Source organism: Lynx canadensis, chromosome E1, assembly GCF_007474595.2.
Source record: "Lynx canadensis isolate LIC74 chromosome E1, mLynCan4.pri.v2, whole genome shotgun sequence".
NCBI classification, from domain to species: domain Eukaryota; kingdom Metazoa; phylum Chordata; class Mammalia; order Carnivora; family Felidae; genus Lynx; species Lynx canadensis.
Window position 1 is genome coordinate 43,931,370 of NC_044316.2, and position 24,121 is coordinate 43,955,490.

Genomic DNA, 24,121 nt, shown 5'->3' on the forward strand with positions numbered 1-24,121 from the left:
ACTTAAACTAATTAGTTAGTATATAGTATAATACTGGTTTCAGGAGTGGAATTTAGTGCTTCATCATTTACATGTAACATCCAGTGCTTGCTCCAACTATTACCCACCACTTCAGACAGTTATAATGTTAACTAACTGCCTCTGATTGTGTTTGAGGAGTACTTCCAGGGAAAAGACTCTTTGCCTTGGGCAAGCTTTGAGTCCGGTCAAATAAGGCAGCTTGGCAAGTAGGGTCTTCCAGGGAGTCACAAGGCAGGTCTAATAATGACAGTTCTTAGAGAATGGGGCTTTGAAGAAGTTCCAAACTCATTCTTCTCCATTGGCTGTCAGGCTGCTGTTTTTCATCATGAGGGTAGGCTCTTAGTTTTCAAGGCTCCTGGGAAGCTGGGATGGCAAGATGGGAATAATGGCAAGCTAAAATGCCACAAAGCTCACTATTACTGAGGTTCAGCCGTTTTTCTGAAAGAAAACACTCTTTGGATGACTCTAAGCCTTTGATTTATAGCCAGAGTTTTGAAAAAAGTTGATTCTGACAGTTTGCGCCAGTGTTCTCACAGCTTTTATGGAGGAGAGGATTCTCAGAGGTCCTTCCTCTGCTACTTTTGCTCACCTGATCAATAACAACGGTTGGTTGGATGAGTGAATAATGCCCAGTTCTTCCCCCATGACTGTGCAAATCTAAGAACTTGTGGATCACTAGGCTTGTTGTATCCTGAATTCTGAGAAAATGTGGTCTGACAAAAAGTGATTTGCTCTCTGATTATGGGAATTGTGTTTCCTTATCAAATTAAGGGGTGCGGTAGTTGGAGGGTCACTTAAATTTAGCATTAGGACACAGGTATCAATCTGTTTAGATTTTAAGGAGGACATCTGTTTAGGGAAAATTCTCTCATTAATATGAATATTTTCATTTAGCTGTGTTCTTTCCAATTCATTTTTAAAAAATGATTTATTTAAAGTCAAATTAGTTAACATACAGTGTAGTATTGGTTTCAGGAGTAGAACCCACTGAGTCATCACTTACATATAATACCCAGTGCTCATCCCAACAAGTGCCCTCCTTAATACCCCTCCCCCATTTAGCCCATCCCCCTACCCACCTCCCCTCCAGCAACCCTCAGTTTGTTCTCTGTATTTAAGAGTCTCTTACTGTTTTTATCTTATTTTTCCTTTCCTTCCCCTATGTTCATCTGTTGTGTTTTTTAAATTCCATATATGAGTGAAAACATATTTGTCTTCTTCTAACTGACTTATTTCACTTACACAATACACTCTAGTTCTATCCATATTGTTGCAAATCTTTCCAATTCATTTTTGATGTTAAGGACTGTTAGCATAAGAAAATGAAGTTTCTATGGAGAAATAGAAGACCTTTAAATAGTGGTTAAACCATTGCTAAACTCTTTGTAATATAAAAAAATCTGAAGAGAAATTTTGCATCTGTTCTGTTCTTTCTTTTACACTATTTTTTCTAAATTACATTTTAAAACAATTAATGATGCCCTCAAATTTTAGATTAAGCTGCCTTGCTATTATAGATTATACCACTGATAGATATGAAATTATTTTAGTTACAAGGCTTAACTAAGCGGTGAATATAGTATAATGAGATAATCCAGAGCTTTTAGCACAATGTTTGGCATATAAATAGCATTCAATAAATACCACCTATCATCGCTAATATTGTATCAGTAGTGATAATAGCAAAAATTACATTTTATATTAGGAATGTGGTCCGAATTGGGCAAATGCCTACTTGCAGGTACATTTTTAGAAAACCCTATGCCTATGGAAAGGTATTGTACCCTGGTAGGCTATTGACACAAAATCAGCCCCTCCAAGAAAAGCTGTTGATTCTCATGATAAAATAGCTTCTTTGTTTATTATATTTTTGCAGCATTCCAGAATGCCTTGAAGATTTTCTGTAGGATAAAAAGTGGTCGAGTTGCGACTGATGAACTGGCTGCTGTTTTGGATAGCATGGATATTCCTGTAATTCCTGAAACTTTTCAGGAAGTGATAAAACATGCTAGTATAGACAGTGAGTTATTTGAATTACTATGTAAATATATCTTTCTTGGATATCAGTGTGCTGATTCATCCTTTATCTCTCCTTCTTGATTCTAACCTCTTGCCACCTATCAACATTGCTTACTGGTGTCTGTGGTAAGAGATAGTCTAGAAAAATTAAATGAGAAATTTCTAAAATTATTAGATTTTGGTATGTTTGATAAAAATCTAAGAGAAAAATGTATTTATTTTCTTTTCAAACTTTCCTCTCTTTTCCATTTCTTGTTTGTGGAGAGATGGTTTCTTTAATGTCAAGGGCATTGGCTTCATAAATTAAGAGACCTAAATTTCTTGAATTTTTAACTTTATTAGATAGCTTTGATTACACAATCTTCTCATGCTATTCAGTTACTCTTTGCAAAATGTAGATTTTTTAAAAAACATTATGAATATATTTAGCAGATGTTTTGTATTACATGTTTATATGTCACCAGGGGGTGTCTGATAATAATGGATTGATAAATGATTGATTCATTGATTATCCATGTATTTAATGAGTCAGATAGTCATTTAATATCTACTGTGCTTGGAACTATGCAAGGTGATACAGAGATGAATAGAACACATTTCTTTTTCCAAAGGAGTTCCCATTCTAGTGTGGAAAGAGTCAAATAAAATGAAAATGATAATGTTGTATAGCAAATACTGTTATAGAATGTAGTTAGGCTGCAAATGTATACTGGAAACACCAGGGAAAGATCATCAGAGGATGTGATGTCTGAGCTAAATCTTGAAGGATCAATAGGGGTTAGTTGGTTGAAGGTGGTAATGAAGGTGGTAATGAAAGACATTTTAGACTGAGGGAACAGTTTGTGTAAATATGGCAGGAACATTATCTGACATGGCATCCTTTTCCATGGGCTTCCACAGGTTTTTGTCATTTGTCAGTGGTGGCTTTTAGGGGGTCTTTGGTGGCTGGGATGTGGTGTGAAGATAGAACCAGGCTGCATGGATTTTAGTAGGTAGTCATTTATGGTGAGTTCTGGGTTGATAGACATAAGTGGAGGGATGTTCTGGAGCATAAAGATGCCCATAAAATAGGGATTTTAAGCTTAATCTCAAGTCATATTATTAAATAGTCTTTAGGGCATGCTCTACCAGAAGCAACAGAAATTACATATGAAACCACTGTGGCTTTTTTTTTTTTTTTTTTGGCTTCTGGAATTCTGGTCTGGATTTCCAGGCTTTGTACTTTACTTGGGGAGCTAAACTGAAAAATTATGCTGATTTCATAGATTGTTGTAGGAATTAAATAGAACCTATTGGCACTAGAATAGTCTCAAGAAATAGGAAGCAGAAACCTGGGAATTATCCTTGGCAACTCTGTTTTCTCTGTTCTCCTCATGCAACCATTGTGAATTACTATTATTTTAAACTTCTAGATATCTCTTAAATCTCTCTATTTTCCACCATTACCTTAGTCCAAGTTACCATAATTTTTCCTTAGGACCATCACTGTTCATCCGAAAAAGTCCACCCACATCCAGTCTTTTTTTTTTTTTTTTTTTAGTGGTTAGGGGCAGAGAGAGAGGGAGAATCCGAAGCAGGCTCCAGGCTCTGAGCTGTCAGCACAGAGCCCAACGGGGGGGCTCGAACTCACAAGCTGTGAGATCATGACCTGAGCCGAAGTCAGACGCTCAACCGACTGAGCCACCCAGGTGCCCCCACCCACACCCAGTCTTATCCCCCTTAACACTATGGCCAGAATGATCTTTTCAAAACACACATCTATGGGGTGCCTGGGTGGCTCAGTCAGTTAAGTGTCCGACTTTGGCTCAAGTTATGATCTCAGGCTTGTGGTTTCAAGCCCCATGTTGGGCTCTGTGTTGACAGTTCGGAGCCTGGAGCCTGGTTCAGATTCTGTCTCCCTCTCTCTCTCTGCCTCTCCTCCCCTCTCAAAAATAAATAAACATAATAAAAAAATAAAAAAAACCCACACATCTGATCATGTTACCTCCTTGCATAAACTCTAATAATACTTCTTGGGATGAAGAGCCCTTTAAGGTCACGTACAAGGACTTGCAATGTCTGGCCTTTACCTTAGATCTCCAGCTTCATCTCAGACCACATTCTGCTTTGCTTACTGTGCCTTCTTAGAGTTTCAGTTATATACCAGGCTTCCTCCTGCCATAGCCTTTACATATATTCTTTTCTTTTCCTGGAGCATTCTTCCCCTCCTAGTGGATTACTACTTATACTTTGGATCTAAACTCAACTCTATTCTTTAAGGATGCTTCCATGACTTTTCTGACTAGGTCAAGTTCTCATACACTCTCACAGCACTAATCACAGTTGCAACTTTTATTTCTTATATTTTTAAAAAATTTTTTCAATGTTTATTTTTGAGAGAGATAGAGAAACAGAGTGTGAGTGAGGGAGAGGCTGGGAGAGAGAGAAAGACACAGAATCTGAAGCAGGGTCCAGGCTCTGAGCTGTCTGCACAGAGCCCAACGCGGGGCTCGAACTCACAAACCACGAGATCATGACCTGAGCCAAAATCAGACGCCCAACCGACTGAGCCACCCAGGTACCCCTATTTCTTATTGTTTTGTGAAGATCTGTATCTCAAATAAGACGAAATACCAAGAAAGCAGATATCATGTGTACTTTTGCTCAATGTTGTATCCTCAGTACTCCATACAGTGCTTATGGCACATATTAACTGCTCAACAAATATATGTTGAATGAATTAATAAGTCTCACCCTTCACTCCATCTCCTCCAACCAGAGAGAATAAGATTTTTTCATTTTGTCATTTTTAATAACCTGGTTGTGACTTAAGGTAAAATTCCTCATAGGGGAGGTTCTTGTCTTTTGACTAGGAAAATCATTTTAACAGGTATGTTTGATTATGAGAGCTAAAGCCTATTGGGAGATACCTAGTTTGAGCAAAAAGGTAAAGTACTCTATATAAGAAAACAACAGGAACTTAGAATACAACAGTGGCTAATGGGCAGCTGGAAGAGGAACACTGAGGGAACCTGAGAGTGGATGGGGGTCTAGCAATCAATAGAGAGTGGCTGTAGAACTCTAGGACAATACTATGTAGTGCTTGCTGTGCTATAAAGAAATCCCTTACTCTCATTAATTTCAAGTTATCTAGTAAGAGTTGGTTATATACAATAGCCTTGTGTTAGTCATGTGGTGGGTGGATTTCAAGGAAAAAGGTCTGTAGGTTCTGTGTTAGGTAGGCTTGGGGTGGAGAGAAGATAGCACCTATAGGATGTGATAATGTGAGAGAGATCAGGAGTCCACGGGAATAGAAAACAAAATGAAAATCAACTGCTAGAGTATAAAACACTCAGGAATCTTCAAATTTTGGAGGGAGTATTGATTGCTGTTCATATAATGTATGGTGTGCGGTGGGGTCTATTTTACTTAAACATTAAAGGAAAGGACACCCTCAGAATGCCAAAAGTTTTGGGTTACCCCGGTAGTGGATATGGATTCTTCTGTGACAGAATTTTGAAGTAAGGAGTGATATAAGTCGGTTATCCCACTAGTGGAAGCCGTAGCACCCTGGTATAGGTACTGTTTTAACATCTTGTTTTTGTATTTGGTTTGGTTTTTTGGAGCAATACTGATAACATGGAGAATATCTTCATGAGTATGCATGATGAAGAGGAATGCCGCTGGAATTTGCAAGGAAGTCTAACAAGCATTTGCTTCATTAAGATCTGGCAAGAGGAATATGGAAAATCACTGTGTGACAGTTCTGGTAGTTTGGTTTCTGAGATAGGATATTGGTGCAGTAGTTTTTTCTCTCGTGGTATTTACCGATCTAGTAATTGAACTGGGTGAAAAGTAGTAACTAGCACGATTTTTGATGAGAAGGTCTTTGATATTGTGGAGCTATTGTGGAGATTATGGAAATGTGTTAATAGTCATTTTACATCTTCAGAGTAATGTTGCCTTGAATATGACTTTGATGATTAGGATACTTTTTTTTCACATTAGATAGTTACATTTTCCAGGTTGAATGGAAAGGAAAGTTCCCATATGAGCTTCCTCCAGAAGGACAAATGTAAGAGTGGGAAGCTGTTTTGAACTTCTCTTATGAAGTAAATGCTACCTGTAACTATACTGATTGTCTCAGTCTCAACCAGGAATTATTCATTGAGGTTTTGATAAGCCAGGTAGGGGTCAAAATAGTAATTTCAGATTCTGTAATGCTTATTTGGCCACCAGAGACTATATAAATGGATAGTATTTGTCTTAGAGGTGTGTGAGAAGTATTTGTCATTGCATAGAAGAAGGAATAAATTTGAGCAAGAGCTAGTAAATCTATAAATGGTTGACTACTGCATGCTCACTGCAATGTTGGACCTCTTTCCAGAAAGGGGAGTTCTTTAAGTAGAGACCAGATATAAACAATACAGCCTTCTCCATTGGATTAATTTATGGATGATCCAACAGAATACTTTTCACTGATCAAATTCAGGAGTTTGAGGGCTGAAGCCTTGAATTATTTTAGGACTTATGCTTTGATCTAAGAACTTGGGATATGGACTCTACAGAAGTTCCAGAAGTTCACTGGGGTGTTAGAACCACAATCAAGAACAGAATGAGAATAAATACCAAGAAAATAAAAAAACAGAATGTAAGAGTGGCACCTGGGTGGCTCAGTCAGTTAAGCGTCCAACTTCGGCTCAGGTCATGATCTCGTGGCTCATGAGTTCAAGCCCCATGTCAGGTTCTGTGCTGACAGCTCAGAGCCTGGAACCTGCTTCAGATTCTGTGTCTCCCTCTCTCTTTGCCCCAACCCACTTGCATTCTGTCTCTGTCTCTCTCAAAAATAAAGAAACATTAAAAATAATTAAAAAAAAAAAACCCAGAATGTAAGAAGCAGTTCTAATCAGAAGACAACTTAACATCAATTGGTCTAGCACTTCTTTGGTTGGTCAAATACTTACTTGCTTTGCAGTGATTTAAAGTCCTGGACCTGACATAGCTTACCAATTTTCAAAGAAGCAGAATGAATCAATCTTACCCAACACCAAAACCATAGTGTATATAATAATTCTTGGACTCAAAAGGCACATTAAAAACTGGCATCTTCTTTTCAGGGTCTTTGCTTATGCTTATAACTGAATAGTTGATTTTTTAGGCATAGGCTGAAGAACAAACCTAGTATTTTTATAAGTAGGTAAGTCAACACCTGGTCTTTCTCACCTTGGATGTCAAGCGAAGCCAGACATTTGGAGGCAAGAACTATTGGGTGTCCAATTGGAACAACATTATTTGAGGTCACTGTCTCGGACCCCATTCTCTGTCATACACTGTCCAAGAAGGAAAATGGTTTTAGGCAGAGGCAAGGGAAGGAATGGTAGGAAGTTATAATTATGGGAGTGCTGTACATGTGTAAGACGCTAAGTAAATGGTTTACTGCTATCCACAATGTAGACATTGCATGATTCTTTACAGCCTTTAGTATATTTATTCATTCAAAAATATTTTTTTAATTTAATTTTTTTATTTTTTTAAATTTACGTCCAAATTAGTTAGTATATAGTGCAACAATGACTTCCAGAGTAGATTCCCTAGTGCCCCTTACCCATTTAGCCCACCCTCTCTCCCACAACCCCTCCAGTAACCCTCAATTTGTTCTCCATATTTACAAGTCTCTTATGTTTTGTCCCCCTCCCTGTTTTATCAAAAATAATTTTTAAAAAATAATTTTTTTGGGGCGCCTGGGTGGCGCAGTCAGTTAAGCGGCCGACTTTAGCCAGGTCACGATCTCGCGGTCCGTGAGTTCGAGCCCCGCGTCAGGCTCTGGGCTGATGGCTCGGAGCCTGGAGCCTGTTTCCGATTCTGTGTCTCCCTCTCTCTCTGCCCCTCCCCCGTTCATGCTCTGTCGCTCTCTGTCCCAAAAATAAAATAAACGTTGAAAAAAAAAAAAAAAAGAAAAAATAATTTTTTTAAAGTTTATTTATTTATTTTGAGAGAGAGACAGTGCAAGTGGGAGAGAGGCAGAGAGAGAGGGAAAGAGAGAATCCCAAGCAGGCTCTGCACTGTCAGCGCAGAGCCCAACGTGGGGCTCGAACCCATGAACTCTGAGATCATGACCTGAGCCCAAATCAAGAGTCAAACACTCAACTGACTGAGCCACTCAGGTGCCCCTCAAAAAAATTAGTTTTTAAGTGCTAGGAAGTATATAATTTGCTAGGCATTGGGGAAACAAATGACATCCTATACTCTTGAAGAGCTCACAATCCAGTGAGAAAGACAAAAGAGCTAAAACTTGAAATTCTACCTATAGTAAATTCTCAAAACACTATTTATTGAATGAATGAAATATTAACCTGATTACCTAGCTGTGGAGCTTAAAATGTGACTAATTTCTTTTGATGGGAAACTCTTTTATTAAGGGAAAAAGAAAATAATGGTCTTTTATGTTTCAGTGTGTACTGAGTTATTAACAATTCTAGATATTATTCACAACCTCTGTTCCTACTTTCACACATCTCTGTGTTGTTTTTGTATTAGAATGGGATGGAAACTAGAGTTGTGTTCAAAAAAGAAATAACAGTACTTGAACTTACTCTTTCTATTACAGGTAACCACATGGTGGATATTAGAGATATTCTGTTTATTTTGGATGAACTACAGCACCAGTATGAAGATTTTTGTAAGTGAGCTCTCGTTGCTACAGCAAGTATTATTTATAAATAAGTTGCCTTTAAATTAAATCCTAATTTGTAGGTTTTATCATATGGACTCTGAAAGCCTTCTCTGACCCCATGACTCTAACTCTTTAAAAATTTTTTTTTTATGTTTTATTTATTTTTTGAGAGCAAGAGAGACAGAGTGTGAGCGGGGGAGGGGCAGAAAGAGAGGGGGAGACACAGAATCCAAAACAGGCTCCAGGCTCTGAGCTGTCAGCACAGAGCCCGACGCGGGGCTCGAACTCACACACTGCGAGATCACGACCTGAGCTGAAGTTGGACGCTTAACCGACCGAGCCACCCTTGTGCACCCCCCCCCATTACTCTAACTCTTTAGATAAAAGTTTAAATCCTAAACATACCTAATCAGTATTGATTATGTAACTACCATAATTTTCTTTTATCTTTCCCTTAATATTTTGCAACATGAAGTCAACTTTAAAACAAAATAATAACACTAAGAAAAAAACGTAATTTGCAACTTGTGGGTCATTCTGACATCCTGACATTGACAGTTAAAAATTTTTAATATAGGGGTGCCTGAGTGGCTCAGTCAGTTAAATGTCCAAATTCGGCTCAGGTCATGATCTCATGGTCTGTGAGCTCAAGCCCCTCATCAGGCTCTGTGCTGACTGCTCAGAGCCTGGAGGCTGAGGCAGATTCTGTGTCTCCCTTTCTCTCTCTGACCCTCCCCTGCTTGTGCTTTGTCTCTCTCAAAAATAAATAAACATTAAAACATTTTTTAAAAATTGTTTTTAGTATATTATTCAGTATCATTCATGATTAGTTTTTCTTAAGTACGTTTTTAAAAATCTCTTCCTATTGCACATGGTGTCACTCCCTTTTCTTTCTCTGTCCGGACATCCTTTGGTCAAGATTATCTATGTGTATAATTTTAAGCTCAATTTGGCTCAGTTGGTTGAGCGTCTGACTTCAGCTCAGGTCGTGATCTCATGGTTCGTGAGATCCTTAGCTGCTTCGGATTCTGTGTCTCCCTCTCTCTCTCTTCCTCCCCTGCTCACAGTCTGTCTCTGCCTCTCTCTCAAAAATAAATAAAGATTAAAAAAGATTAAAAAAAAAGAATTATATAGTTCTAATAAACTTGCTACAAATAGAGCAGCCTCTTGCCTGATCCTTTTCTCAGTTTCTCCAGAGGCAAACATTTTAGCTGATTACCTGATGTTTGTTTTCATGACTGTAAATAACATGTTTGTATTGCTTCTTGTTGATTTTTTTAAATTTTGGGTAGACCTAGTAAACTCCCTACTATGAAAAATAAGGATTTAGCTCTGTTTCATTTTCCCTGTCCCCACCACATCCACTTCCCATACCTATCCATCCTCCTAATAGAGTCATAGGGTAATTGAGTAAGTTTTAATTCTGTATTTATGTTAATATATTTATGTACACACTATTCACTGCTGAGCCACATGTAAGTATCTTGTGGCTACTTTCTCTTTCTGTACAATTTTTCCCTCTTTGAGTTGTCTTATTTACTTATTTGCTTGGTTTAAAAAAAAAGTATATATATTACTGATTGAAGCTTAAACTCTGCCAACTGTCTAAATATCCTCTTCGTAAGTTTGTCTGCACAAGGTATTCTAGTAGTTTTGTCTTCTTGAAGAAATCTTCTTTAGAGTATTTTGATGTGCTTCAGTATGAATTTGTTGCCCTCTACATTTTGTGTGCAACTGTCATCTTGAGATCTTTCTTCATTAACATGCTGGAGACTTCACTTCTCTCTTCCTATGACAGATTCTGTCTTCGTATTTTATTGATAGTTTGGGTACAGAATTCTAGATTGTAAATAATTTTCTATGTTTTCTAGTTTTCAGTATTGCCATTGAAGTGCAAAATTTTCTGACTCTTGACTTTGACACTGATTTTTTTTTTTTCAAGCATATAGGGTATTTTCTAGTCTTCTGAAAGTCTCCTTGAAAGAAGTTTCTTTGTAACGATTGTGCTGAATACAGCGTCCTTTGATTCTGGAAAATTAAAATAATTTGTTGATGATTTCCTTTCCTCTATTTTTTCTGTCTCTGTGGAAATCTTGATATTTGGATATGTGACATAATGGGATGATTCCTTTTTTTTTAACCTTTTTCTCTTATCTCTTTGTTATGCTTTATTTATTTATTATTTATTTATTCATATTTATTACACGAGTGGGAGTGGAAGAGGGGCAAAGGGAGAGGGAGAGGGAGTCTTAAGCAGGCTCCACACCCAGCGCAGAACCCAACAAAGGGCTCAATCTCACGACTGTGAGATCATGACCTGGGCCAAAATCAAGAGTCGGACGCTTAACTGACTGAGCCACCCAGGTGCCACTCTTTGTTATGTTTTCTGAGAGAGTTCCTTAAATTTATCTTCCAATGCTTCTATTTAATTTTTCATTTGTACTTTTAAATTTCCAATAATTTCTTACCCCTCTTATTTTATTATAATATTCTCCTCTTATTTCATGGGCATTTCTATTGTTCCACAAACAATATCTTCTGTTGCAACTAAGAACTTCTGTTGCGATGCTTTTGAGATTTCCTTTTTTCATTCATATTCTGTCTCCTCCAAGGTATTTTTTTCTGTTTGGTTTTCATTTTAGGAGTGTTCCTCAAATGTCTGGTGATCTTTGGTTGTCTACTCATATTTGAGAATGGTGAACTCAAAAGCTATTTGGAAGCTCTGAGACTGAGGGCAAAACTAGCTGATTATGAGCTGTAGGATAGTGATTCTTAACCAGAGATGATTTGGAGATTTCCCCCGCCCCCCACCCCGAACTTCCCCTTCCCCCAGGAACATTTGGAAACATTTGGAGACATTTTTGGTCATCACAATCTGTGTTACTGGCATCAAGTGATGAGAGGCCAGGGATGCTTCTGAGTATCCTACAATACACAGGACAGCTCTCTCAATAAAGAAGTATCTGTCTCAAAATGCCAGTACTGCTGAGATTGAGAAACCCTGCTATCGGGTGGTCTGGCTGGGCTATTTGCCTGGAAAACCCTTAATATGACTGTCTTTAGGGTATATTTCCTTTTGAGATGGTCAGAGTGTTCAAAGAAACTTTGAATATCCTTCCCGGAGGTATAGCCTTGCTTCATAGAATTCCAGGTGTTAAATAAGACGAAAGACTGAAGTTCCCATTATTCAGTGTAAGCCTCCCTCTGAGTTTTGCAGGTAATGCTCCTACCCTCTATTGTGTTTAGTATTCCATAATCCAGAGACCTTGTGTTTAACCCTTTCTGATGAATTGTCACTTTCCTGCTGGAGTAGGAGAAAATCAATAACTGGCTGTGCCCAGTGGATAAAAGTGAATGGCCGTGTGAAGAGACCCTAGGTATCAGATTACTACTTAAAGGGATTTTAACCAGTTCTTTCTTTTTAGCTTCACTCTTACCCTCACTTTTAGAGGTACCTAAATGCTACTAATTTATGAGCTTTTGGAGTTTTTGTGTTCTGAATTGGGTTGCTTCTTGGCTTTCCCCATTCTGCCTTATGGTTCAGCCTTTTCAGGTCTACTAAGTTCATCAGCTTTCCAGATTCCAAAATTTAATTGTAGTAGTTTCTTTTCCTCTTCTTTTTGTTATTATGGATTTGTGATGTTTAAAAAATTCCTTTAGTTTATTTTTGAGAGAGAGAGAGAGAGAGAGAGCGAGCCGGGGAGGGCAGAGAGAGGGGAAGACACAGAATCCAAAGCAGGCTCCAGGCTTCAAGCTGTTAGTACAGAGCCTGATGTGGGGCTCCAACTCACAAACCGCAAGATCATGGCCTGAGCTGAAGTTGGACACCTAACTGACTGGACCACCCAGGCATCCCCAAAATTCCTTAGTTTAAATGGAGTGTTTGAAGGCTGTTCAATTTGCTATTGTTACCTGAACGTTTCAAAGTTTATTTTGAATTCTAATTTTGTCTTTGATGGAGAAGTTTTTTCATTAATTTTTCTTTTCTGACATAGATATTCCTAATAATCACATACCTACCCCCATGCATAATAATTCATGTTATTCATTCTTCTGTATCTTTGCTGATTTTTTTACTAGTTCTGTTATAGAGAAAGGAACATTGTCTCCAAATATAATTGTAGATTTGTCTATTTCTCCTTTCAGTTTTGTCAGGTTTTGGTTCATGCATTTTGAAGCTCTGTTGCTAGGTGAATTCACATTTAGAATAGTTATATCTTCTTGGTGAGCTGATTCTTTTATCATTATGCGATATGTATGTGATCACTGGTAATTTTCTTTTCTCTCAAGTTTACTTTTTCTGATTCTAATATAACTCCAGTTTTCTTTTGATTAGTGCTTAGATGGTAAGTATTTTCCATCCTTTTACTTTTAACCTTCTTATATCACCAGTTTTGAAGTATTTTGTAAACCACACAGAGTTGGGTGATATTTTTTGTATTTATTTGTATAATTCCTGTATTTTAATTGGAGTGTTTAAATCATATGTAATGTAATTACTTATACATTCAGACCAAGTATACCATATTATTATTTGTTTTCTATTTTTTCCTCTGTTTTTCAACCATTTTATCCCTTCTTTTTTGGGGAGCATTTTTTTAGTATGTGAATTTATTCTATATGTACTTTCACTATATCTCTGTATTTTTCCAGTGGTTGTTTTAAGGATTATAGTATACATACTTAACCTTTTCTAGTATACTAAAATAAATATTTTACCACTTCAAGTGGAATATAGGAGTTTTACCATTATATAGATCTTTTTACCCTCCCTCCGTTAAGCTGTAATTTTATTATGTATTACCACTATACACACTGAAAACTTCAGACAATGTTTTATAAGTTTTGCCTTCAATGATCAAACATATTTTAAACTTCTAAGAGGAGAATAATAGTCTATCATAAAATCAAGTATTATAACATTTGAAATACTTTAAAATGTGTTATTCAAATGTAAGGTACTATTCTGAGCCATCAGATGAATTTTATAAAGGAAGCCCCAGTGGGACATTGTATTAATATTTTTCTGAAGAGGTTATTTTATATACAAACTATTTTTTCCCACAAGTACTGAGAATCTTTAGGAGAGTAAATATTTGTATTCTGATGTTAAATTAAAAACAATTTTTTTAATGTTTATTTTTGAGAGAGAAGGAGACAGAACGTGAGTGGGGGAGGGGCAGAGAGTGAGGGAGACAGAATCCGAAGCAGGCTCCAGGCTCTGAGATGTCAGCACAGAGCCCAATGTGGGGCTCAAACCCATGAGCAGTGAGATCATGACCCGAGCCGAAGTGGGATGCCCAACGAACTGAGCCACCCAGGTGCCCCTGTATTCTGATTTTATAAATAAAAATTTCCCCACTCCAACTTCCTTATACTTCAGTATGCTCATAACTAAGGGATTTGTAGCTGTATTGGCATATTTAGCCTATAATCTTTCAAAATTGGCAGAGTGGGGAATGAGAACTACACACTTCAGTAGGCTATCACTTTTGATTTGGTGTAACTTCAAATAGCTTTGGATAAAAGAATTTAAATATATTAAACCAGAAGATTATATTTAACCTAGTTAATATTTCAGTCTTAGTTATCAGCTCTGTTAGTTTTTCAACATATTAACCTTATTTAACTTTTTAAACTTTGTTTATTTAAGCAATTGATAATTTCTTGAATAGTTTTCATGAGGACTTAGTTGTTACTTTTTAAAAACCATTACAAATTGTACAGGTAAATAGAATAATTAAATATGTTTCTCTTGCTTAGCAGTTATGGAATCATCAGCCTTGGATGAATCTACTTCAAACAGAAAGTTATCAAATATATCAGAATGTTATCCACAGTATAGGATGAAAAGCAGTTTCTCTTCCAGACTACATGAACCATCATTATTCCCAAAGTTAAATAGAAAACACCTCCAATATCATAAAATTATGGAGGATAATGATTACCTTGAATTTAAAAGATCAAAAAATCCTTTGCAAATAAACAAATTCCGAAATGGGGTTGATAGCAGTGATATAGGATTCTGGGAACCATATTCAAAGGATGGCATAAACTTTAAGAAAAGTTCAGAGAAGATTGAAATTCATGACTCAAAGTCTACATCACATAGCTTGAAGAGCATTACAAGCCTCAAAAAGTCTCTGGATAAAAGTGATAATTTTAGTACCCCCAAACTTCAGAAGCTAGCTGTGAGAAGGCATTCCAGCCTCCTAAAACAGGTTTCGTCGAAAGAAAAGATTGCAGTGAATGCTCTGGGTCAGTATCATATATGTAAGTCAAAATATAGGTCCTTGAGTTCTTGAGTCATCACAGAAACCAGCTGAATTAACCATTGATTAGACAGTTGTTTGCATTTCATTTGTCAATACTATTGAGTAATCACCACTTCTGGTATATAGACCAGTGTATATAACACTGGTTTTAAGTTGTGCCTTTTCAGATTGTTGTGTTCCCTTTTTCAGATGCCTAACTTTGACCAAGAAGTTTATTCAGAGATTAATTCAACTCACTCAAGTTCCCTAGAAATAGAGGGCCTGTTTTCTTTTGGAAATGCTTGTTTTATAATTTTTAAACTAAATATGTAAGGAGTCTATGTGAAATTTTTGTTCAGGTTCCATCATTTAAATATATGATATCCATATCCAATATGATATGATAATGCTTCAGATATCATCTCTTTTGGACATGGGAATATGAAGAAAGATAAAATAACTACTATTTTACAGTTTGGTTCCCCAGGGCTTTATGGTCTTTCTCAAAGATGAGCAAGGTTTTCCAACCAATATATAGTTTCCTCCTTCCATGGTACCTCTATCACAGAAGTCCTGTGTGTGGAACTTAATTAAATACTCCTTCCTATAGTCCTTGGCTGAAGTTACTTAAGTTGTTTATTTTCTTGAAAGTAACTTATCTTTTTATTGCATTTAATATTGAAGGTAATTGTTAAAATGAGTGCTTAGTGAAATACTAGTGGTTCTTACACAGTAATACATTATTTTAAACAACTCGGTTGAACAGAAAATGTGCTCTTTTAAGGAGGCACAACAATGTTCTTTCTGATTCCTTTACTGATACACTACTATTACTCTGTGCCTCATTCCTAATTCTGAGTTCTTTATATTCCAGTAAGATTAAAACCCTTGTTAAAGGAACAGTGGAGTAGTAGGCATTTAGCCCTTGGGTAGAAGAAGCCTGTGGAAGAAAGCGCTTATCTATCTTGCTGGTGTCGCCAACCTTTGCCATACTTAATATTCTTTGTAAAGAGAAGTGTGAAATAGTTTATCTGGTATAACTTCTCAAGATAAATTGATGGTAATTGAACATTTCTGAAATGTGACTGTCATTGGATATACATTTTAAAAACATTTTTAACTTTTCATTGTTATGATAATTTTTAAATCATAAGAATTACACAAAGGGAAAGACATTTCTATATACTCTTCATCTAGTTTTCCCAGGTATTAAGATCTTGTATAATCACAGTACAGTGAACTAAATCAGGAAATTGACACTGATACAATATTATTTATATTCTGAAGATCTTATTCAATTTTTTTCAATTGGTCAATAAATGTATTTTTCCTGGTTCAAGGTCTCATCTAGGATCACACATTCAGTTGTCATGTGTCCCTTAGTCTCCTCTGATCTAGGATAATTTCATGACCATGACACTTTCGAAGAGTATTGACTAGTTAATTTGTAAAATGTCCCTCATTTTGGGTTTTCCTTATATTTCTTCGTAAGTTCAGGTTATGCATTTTTGGTGGGAATTACAGAGAAGTGATACTATGCCTATCTCAGTGCATGATATTAGGGGACTCACGATGGCCATGTGTATCTACTGCGAAGATTTTATGATTTTGAAGGTTGTGAACTGAAAACATGGTAGCCTAAAATGATGGGAAGGGGAAGAACTCTCATTGTTTGCTTGGAATCCTGGAATTTAAACTAAACACTTTGTTGTTGTGATCTCTTGAACTCGTTCATTATATTTTAATCAGAACCAAGCAGCATTGGCTGGGTCACTGGAACAGGCTGTTCCTCCAAACAAGTAGTTTATAAACATTTATAGAACTTCAAGATTGTTTTCTGTTTGAGCTATATGGGAAATATTTAGGTATAATGTAAGATACAACAGAAATACGAAGAAAAAAGCAGTCATATGAGGTAATAATAATTAGATAAAACTTGTTTTCTAATTGCTAAAGACTTTGGGTGCTAATTATTGCTTAAGACACATAAATTCTGTGGCTGAATAGTCTTCTACATTTTGTATATTTAGAAAACATCTGTGAAGCTATCAATAAACTCCAAGAAAATTACATTGCTGCAGAAGAACTTCAGTCCTTTTTGCCTTCAATAGGAGTTACTTTATCAGACAGAGTTCAAGGAGATTGTGGCAAAGACTACTCAAAATGGTGAGACTGATAATACCAAACTTTTTGAAAAAATTAGATACTTTTATGGGATAGTATTAAATGATGGAGTAAGTTCTCAACTAGGAATGGAACAGAATGGGCCATGCTAAAGAAGATTCTAAAAGAACAGATATAAAAATGGAAAGTGGAAAAAAAAAATTCCTGGAAAATCTGCCCTAATGGATTGGTTTGGAGGGACTAGGCCTTTTATATCTCAGAATTGTTATGTAACACTCTATCACTATCCCTAGCTATGCCTTCCCGTATGGGACAGGTACTGGAAAGGCTGGCCCAGTTGTAGGGAGGTTCAGGCAATAAGAGCACAAAATCCAAGGGGTACAAAAATCTCTGAGCAAATAGCTTAAGCATCCAAGAAGAAATAACTGGAGATTCCAAAATGGTAAGGAAGTGCTACAACTAGGAATTTAGGGCTAATGATACTTAACCAATCAAGGCAGATGATTAGCATCTAGATATTAAATAGCATATCCCAGTCACCAGCGTAAGTTCAAGGCAGATTTTAAGTTTCTAGGAAGAGCTTTTGTATTGGAGAAGTTGTTTTATCATTAAGTAAGAACCATCCACAACACAAGTTCAGCTGAGGAGAGGGCAGAGGCAACATTTTGGGGAAAGACTGACTTGGGAATATGTTCTTGGGAAATGAATTCTTAGAACCTGAGCAAAATTTCTTAGCTAAGGCAAATGGGAAAGAAGATTAAAAAAAAAAAAAATCTAAGGTGTAGGTGCTACTAAAATTATTGAGCCCTTTCATGTTGCTTATCAGGATTGGTAGGATCACTGTGGAGGGTGTATATCTAAAAATAGGTAGTTAATTGGATCAGCTGATAGTAATGGGGACACTTGGGTCTGTCAGGATTGGTCAGTATTGTCAAGGTGTCTTAATGGATAGCATTTTGACTGGGTTTTCATGATGGTATGAAATAGACTCCTTAAGTTTCTCATGGTCCATCTATATGGTCACCTTTCCTTTTTCCTATATCTATCAAAAATTGAGGACCTAGCTCAGTCCATTGCACTTTATAATAGGTATTTAAAAATTATTGAGTAATTATCAAAATGAAACGAACTGACTTAATTCAGAGACAGGATATGAAAGGAGAAATAGAATTATGATGAAGTGAAGAAGTAATTTTTTTCATAGTTGTATGAAAGTATGAATTTACCTTTTATGCAAAAATATAAAGAATGCATGATCTAAAGTCTTTATTTTACAGGAAATGGAATGGTGAAGTTAGATGACTTTATGAGCACTCTCTCCAAGGAGCAAAGTCTTCCTGAATGTGATGGTAGGTAGGAAATTTATTTTAAAATGATTTGGAGGAAAGAAGTGGTTAGGTTGAAAAGAGGTTCAACTGAACTGAGTTTGCTTTTTGGGTAGTTACTTAATAGTTCTGAAATTCTCAGGCAAGCCATGAAAACTTGATGTATTAGGGTAGTGATAGCTAACTTGCTTCCCTCACAGAATTGTTAGATGGATTTTTAAAACTGTAAAGTACTACATAAATGTAGAGTAAGGTAATGAGGAATTCCAATAGGTGATTAGCCCCATTTTTAGCAATTGATGGGTGATTTGATTTTTAATTTTTTTATAAGGAACTTGTTTGAATGAAATACTGGTTTTGTTTCCCTTGTTTTAGAACATTTCTGAAAAAATTGTATTAAGCTATAATTTACATACATAAAACTCACTCATGCACTAATTTTCATGAAATGTATAGAGTCATACAATCAACACCACGATCAGTTTTGTTAAAAATTTTTGCTTGCAATGATTTTGGGTTTTTATGCAAATAATTAAATATTTTTCAGCAAGATTAAAATGAGAAATGAAAGATACTTAGCCTTGCTGTTTTTATTTCTTTTTGTTTATTGATATGCTAAAAAGGAAAGATAAGCTTTTTGTGTCTTCCCAAAGGATTTCTCAGATAGAGAAAAATTAATCTAAAGGAAGAGATTTTTCTCTTATACTTACATGAAGTCTCATGTTAAAAACTACATTATTGTGGCGCCTAGGTGGCTCAGTCAGTTAAGTGTCCGACTCTTGGTTTCGGCTCCGGTCATGATCTCACGGTTTGTGAGTTCAAGCCCTGTGTTGGACTTCTTGTGGACAACACAGGGCCTGCTTGGGATTCTCTCTTTCTCTCTCCGCCCCTACCCTGTGTGCTCTCTCTCTCTCAAAATAAATAAACTTTAAAAAAAAAGCTACATTATAATTTGTCACTTACGATGAATTGCTTAAGTGGTGTTCTTAAAGACACTATTAGCAAATTTCTTGAGTGCTTTACCTTGTAATCATTCATTCACGAACTCAGTCACCGTTTCATTGTTGTTTTGTGAAGTAGTGTCTTGGTTGTAGCCGACTCCTCCCTCCCATTTCCCCCATTATACTGTTTTTAAAATTTATTTTATTTTAACGTTTCATTTATTTAAATAATCTCTACACCCCACATGGGGCTCAGACTCACAACCCTAAGATCAATTGTCTCATGCTCTGGACTGAGCCAGCCAGGTGCCCCTAAAATTTATTTTTAATGGTGGTATCTAACACGTAACATAAAATTTGCCATCTTAACCATTTGTAACTGTACAGTTCAATAACATTAGGGTTAAGTATATTCACACGGTTGTACAACGAATCTCTAGAACTTTTTCATCTTGCAAAACTGAAACTCTATACCCAGTGAACAACAACCACCCATCTGTGCCTCTCCAGCTTCTGACAACCATCATTCTACTTTCTGTTTCTGTGAATTTGCCTACTCCAGATACTTGACTGGAATCATATAGTATTTGTCTTTATGAATGAATGGCTTATTTCACTTATCATAATGCCCTCAGGATTCATCCATGTTGTAGCACGTGTCAGATTTTTCTTTCCTTTTTGTGCTAATATCACATTGCATGTATATGCCACATTCTGTTTGTCCATTCATCCATTAATAGACACCTGTGTTACTTCTACCTCTTGGCAATTGTGACTAGTGCTGCTGTGAATGTGGGTATGCAAATACCTCTTTGAGCCCCTGCTTTCAATTCTTTGGAATATATAATCAGAAGTGGACACAATCCAGGTCTGTAACATTTCCTTCACTCCTAAAATTCTCTTGTGCCCATTTACCGTTAATCTCTACCTCCATTCCCAGGCAACCACTGATCTGCTTTCTGTTTCCATAAAGTTGCCTTTTTTTTTTTTTAACATTTAATATAAATGAAATCATAAAACATGTGGTCTTTTGTGCCTGACTTCACTTTTTTGAGGCTAATTTATGTTGTTGTATGTATCAGTGGTTTGTTCCTTTGTATGGTTAAGTAAGTCCATATTACATTTTATAGGTATATTCCATTTTGTTGATGGTTCACCAATTTATGACATTTGCTTATTTGCAGTTTGGGACTGGTATGCGTAATGTTGAAATTAACATTTGCATTGCAGTCTTTCTGTGGACATGTTTCCATGTTTTTTGGGTAGATTCCTAGGAGAATAATTGCTAGTGTGTATGGTAAATTTATGTTTTACTTTTAAAGAAATTACCAAACTGTTTTCTAAAGTGGCTCTACCATTTTCATTCTCACCAGCAATGTGTAAGGATTCTGGTTTCTTCCTATCCTCCACATTTAGGTATTATCTTTGTGTTTATAATCATTATAATAATTGTGTAGTGGAATTTCATTATGGTTTTAATTTTGCATTTCCCTAATGGCTGATAATGTCAAGTTTATTTGCACATGCTTACTAGCTGTTCATATATCTTTGGTGAAATATATATTCAAATCTTTTGCCCACATTTAGAATTCCATTTTGATTTATCTATAGTGTTTCAGAGTATATCTCTCCGTATACCTTTTAAAGTTGTTGCTTCAGGTATATATACATAACTTATCACACTCTATTTGTGTCATCATTTTGCCAGTTCAAGTGAAATACAGAAGCCTTATCTCCATATACATTGCTCCCTCCTTTATGATATAATTACCTTAAATATTTCCTTATATATACTTAAAACCACATCAGGTGGTATTATTTTTACTTCAACCATCAGACTTGATTAAAAAATTCAAGAGAAGGGAAGCCTACTATATTTACCCATATTTTGACTTACCATTTTCTTTTTTCCTTCTTGATATTCCAGAGTTTTTTTTGTTTTATCCTTTATTTTCTGTTTAAGAACTTCCTTTATCCACTCTTAGGTCTACTGACAACAAATTCTTTTAGTTTCCTCTCATCTGAGAACATCTTGATTTCCTCTTCATTCCTGAAGAATAGTTTTTCTGAATATGGGATTTTACGTTGATAGTTCTTTACTTTCAGCACTTGAAAAATCCTGTGTCACTTATTTCTGGCTTCCATGGTTTCTGCTGGAAATCCTGTCATTCAAATCGGTTTTCTTTCCCTATAGTGTTTTTCTTAGGCTGCTTTCAAAATGTTCCCTTGTCTTTAGTTTTCAGAAGTTTAATTATGATGGATCTTGACATGGATTTCTTTGGATTTATCCTGTTTGAGGTCCACTTTTGTCTTGGATCTGTAGGTTAATGTCTCTTGATAAAAATTTGGGAAGTGTGCAGGCATTATTTCTTTGAGTGCCTTTTTAAGTCTCTTCCTCTTCTTCTGGGACTCTGATGGACACAAATGTTAGATCATTTTTATATTCCTACAGGTCTCTGGAACTGTTCATTTTTTCTTCAGTTTATTTTCTCAGTTTGTTCATCAGATGACTTCAGTTGCTTTCAATTCATTGATTCTTACCTTTCTCTCCTTTCAGCTGTTGAGTCCATCCACTGAACTTTTAATTTCAGTCATCATATTTTTTAGTCATTAAATTTCCATTTGGACTTTCTGTGTTGGTGTTTGTGCAAGAGAAAAAGCAGGCAGCTCTCCCAGTCCTCACATACTGTCCCTATACAGGAGAAGACCCCCACCCATCGGCCCAGCCTGATAGGCCCTAGGCCTCTACCACCTTTTTCCTTCCCCAGGCTCTAGGACTGACAAGATAGCTGATGGTTCTTTGGGACGCCCTGAAAAAGTTGACGTGCTGGATAAACTCTTTACCTCTCCAGGAGGAAACTAAGAGCTGGGAATTTTAATCTAACCCTGTGCTGAACAGAGGAAAGGATCACTGCCTTCTACCAGCCCAAGCCATCGCTTTATTCTACCCCAAATACTAGACTGTGCTAGACCCATCAGAGCTCCAAGGCTGGCAAAACAGAAGCCAATCTTCTGGGGAGGCATTTTGGAAAAGCTGAATTTCTGGATATGTGGACCAAACTCTTCTTCCCCTTGGGTGAAGCTGGGAGCTAGAGTCTTTTTTGGATCATATGGTGCTGCATTGGAGGCAGCACTTGTGGGAGGGTGTCCCAAATGTCTGTACCAGCTTCAGTACGTCTTGTTTTGCATTCTCCTGGGATACAAGAGCCTGTCAGTTAGTTTCTGATTTATCACAAAAGGAATTTATTTTTTAATTTCTGCTGAATCAGTGTGTTTGTGGGGAGAAGAAGGGTCCAGGGCGTCCTACTTAACCATCTTACTGACATCACTCACAAGCTGTTTACTTTTTTAAAAAAAAATTTTAATGTTTATTTATATTTGAGAGAGAGAGAGAACGAGAGAGGAAGAGGGCAGAGAGAGACTGAGACAGAATCTGAAGGTTTCAGGCTCTGAGCTGTCAGCACAGTGCTCAACACAGAGCTTAAACCCATGAGTCATGAGATCGTGACCTGAGCTGATGTCAGGTGCCCAACCAACTGAGCCACCCAGGGGCCCCATCAGCTATTTACTTTTAAGTGAGAATTTTTTTCATCTAAAAATTCCTTTCACAAGATAGTATCATATATCTTGTTCTACATATTTATACATAAAAATTACCTTTTTAAGAATCATTTTAAGAATCATCTAATTCAGACATCATTTTGATCATTTCTTTGTTTAGTAATCCATAATGACGTCCAGTGACTGCCTAAAGTCGATTAACTCCTGATAATGGCTTTAACGCCCTCCACTGCCCAGTTTCCTCACTTTACCTATCCTAATATTCTATTAGAGAAAATCTATTTGAGTTTAGTTTGTTCTAAAATTTACACAAAAACACACCCGCATGCATACCTGTCGACCCCCTTAACAATTCTATGTGTTTGTAAGTTATTTTAAGAAAATTTTATTGCGTAGGCACCTGGGTGGCTCAGTTGATTGAGGGTCCACTTTGGCTCAGGTCATGATCTCGCCGTTCCTGAGTTTGAGCCCCATGTCTGGCTCTGTGTTGACAGCCTGGAGCCTGCTTCAGATTCTGTGTCTCCCTCTCTCTCTGCCCCTCCCTGACTCATGCTGTGCCTTTCTCTCTCTCTCAAAAATAAACATGAAAGCTTTCATTGCAGTAAAAATGTGTTTAAATTTAATGGAGGGAATACTGCCCAAATTTGTGAAGCATATATTCCAAAGTATCATAAAAAGACATGTGGGATAGTTATTTCCAAGTGATAATATTTATGTATACAGAAGATAAAAGATTAACCAGGGACTGAGCCATGTATTGCTACAAAACCTTACCCCAATTCATTATTCAGGATTGAAAGTTTTCTACTTATTTCTGTATCTGCTACCAAGAAACAGACTACTAAGAAAGTTTAAATTGTTAGAAAATTAAATGGGGAAATTGTATAATATTTTTGTTCCTGTGCACTTAAATTGCAATTAAATTGGCACTTCCTTCGATACAGAGATGATAGCAAAGTAGAATATATTTTTGGCTCTCATTTTGTACTTTGTTGGTTTTAAGTATTAAAGATTCTGGTAATTCTTTTCATATATAACATTTCTGAAGTTATTTTCTTTTTTTTTTTTAAATTTTTTTCAACGTTTTTTATTTATTTTTGGGACAGAGAGAGACAGAGCATGAACAGGGGAGGGGCAGAGAGAGAGGGAGACACAGAATCGGAAACAGGCTCCAGGCTCTGAGCCATCAGCCCAGAGCCCGACGCGGGGCTCGAACTCACGGAC

General features: G+C 36.6%; 1 protein-coding gene across 1 annotated transcript in view; it reads left to right on the forward strand.

Moving 5' to 3' along the window:
* Positions 1 to 24,121, forward strand: part of EFCAB13 (EF-hand calcium binding domain 13) — a 111,386-nt gene that overhangs the window by 39,609 nt on the left and 47,656 nt on the right. The window contains 6 exon segments of the mRNA XM_032591226.2: positions 1,898 to 2,041; positions 8,627 to 8,698; positions 14,456 to 14,950; positions 16,977 to 17,073; positions 17,075 to 17,112; positions 18,348 to 18,419. Of these exon segments, the coding sequence (XP_032447117.1) occupies positions 1,898 to 2,041; positions 8,627 to 8,698; positions 14,456 to 14,950; positions 16,977 to 17,073; positions 17,075 to 17,112; positions 18,348 to 18,419 (918 nt within the window).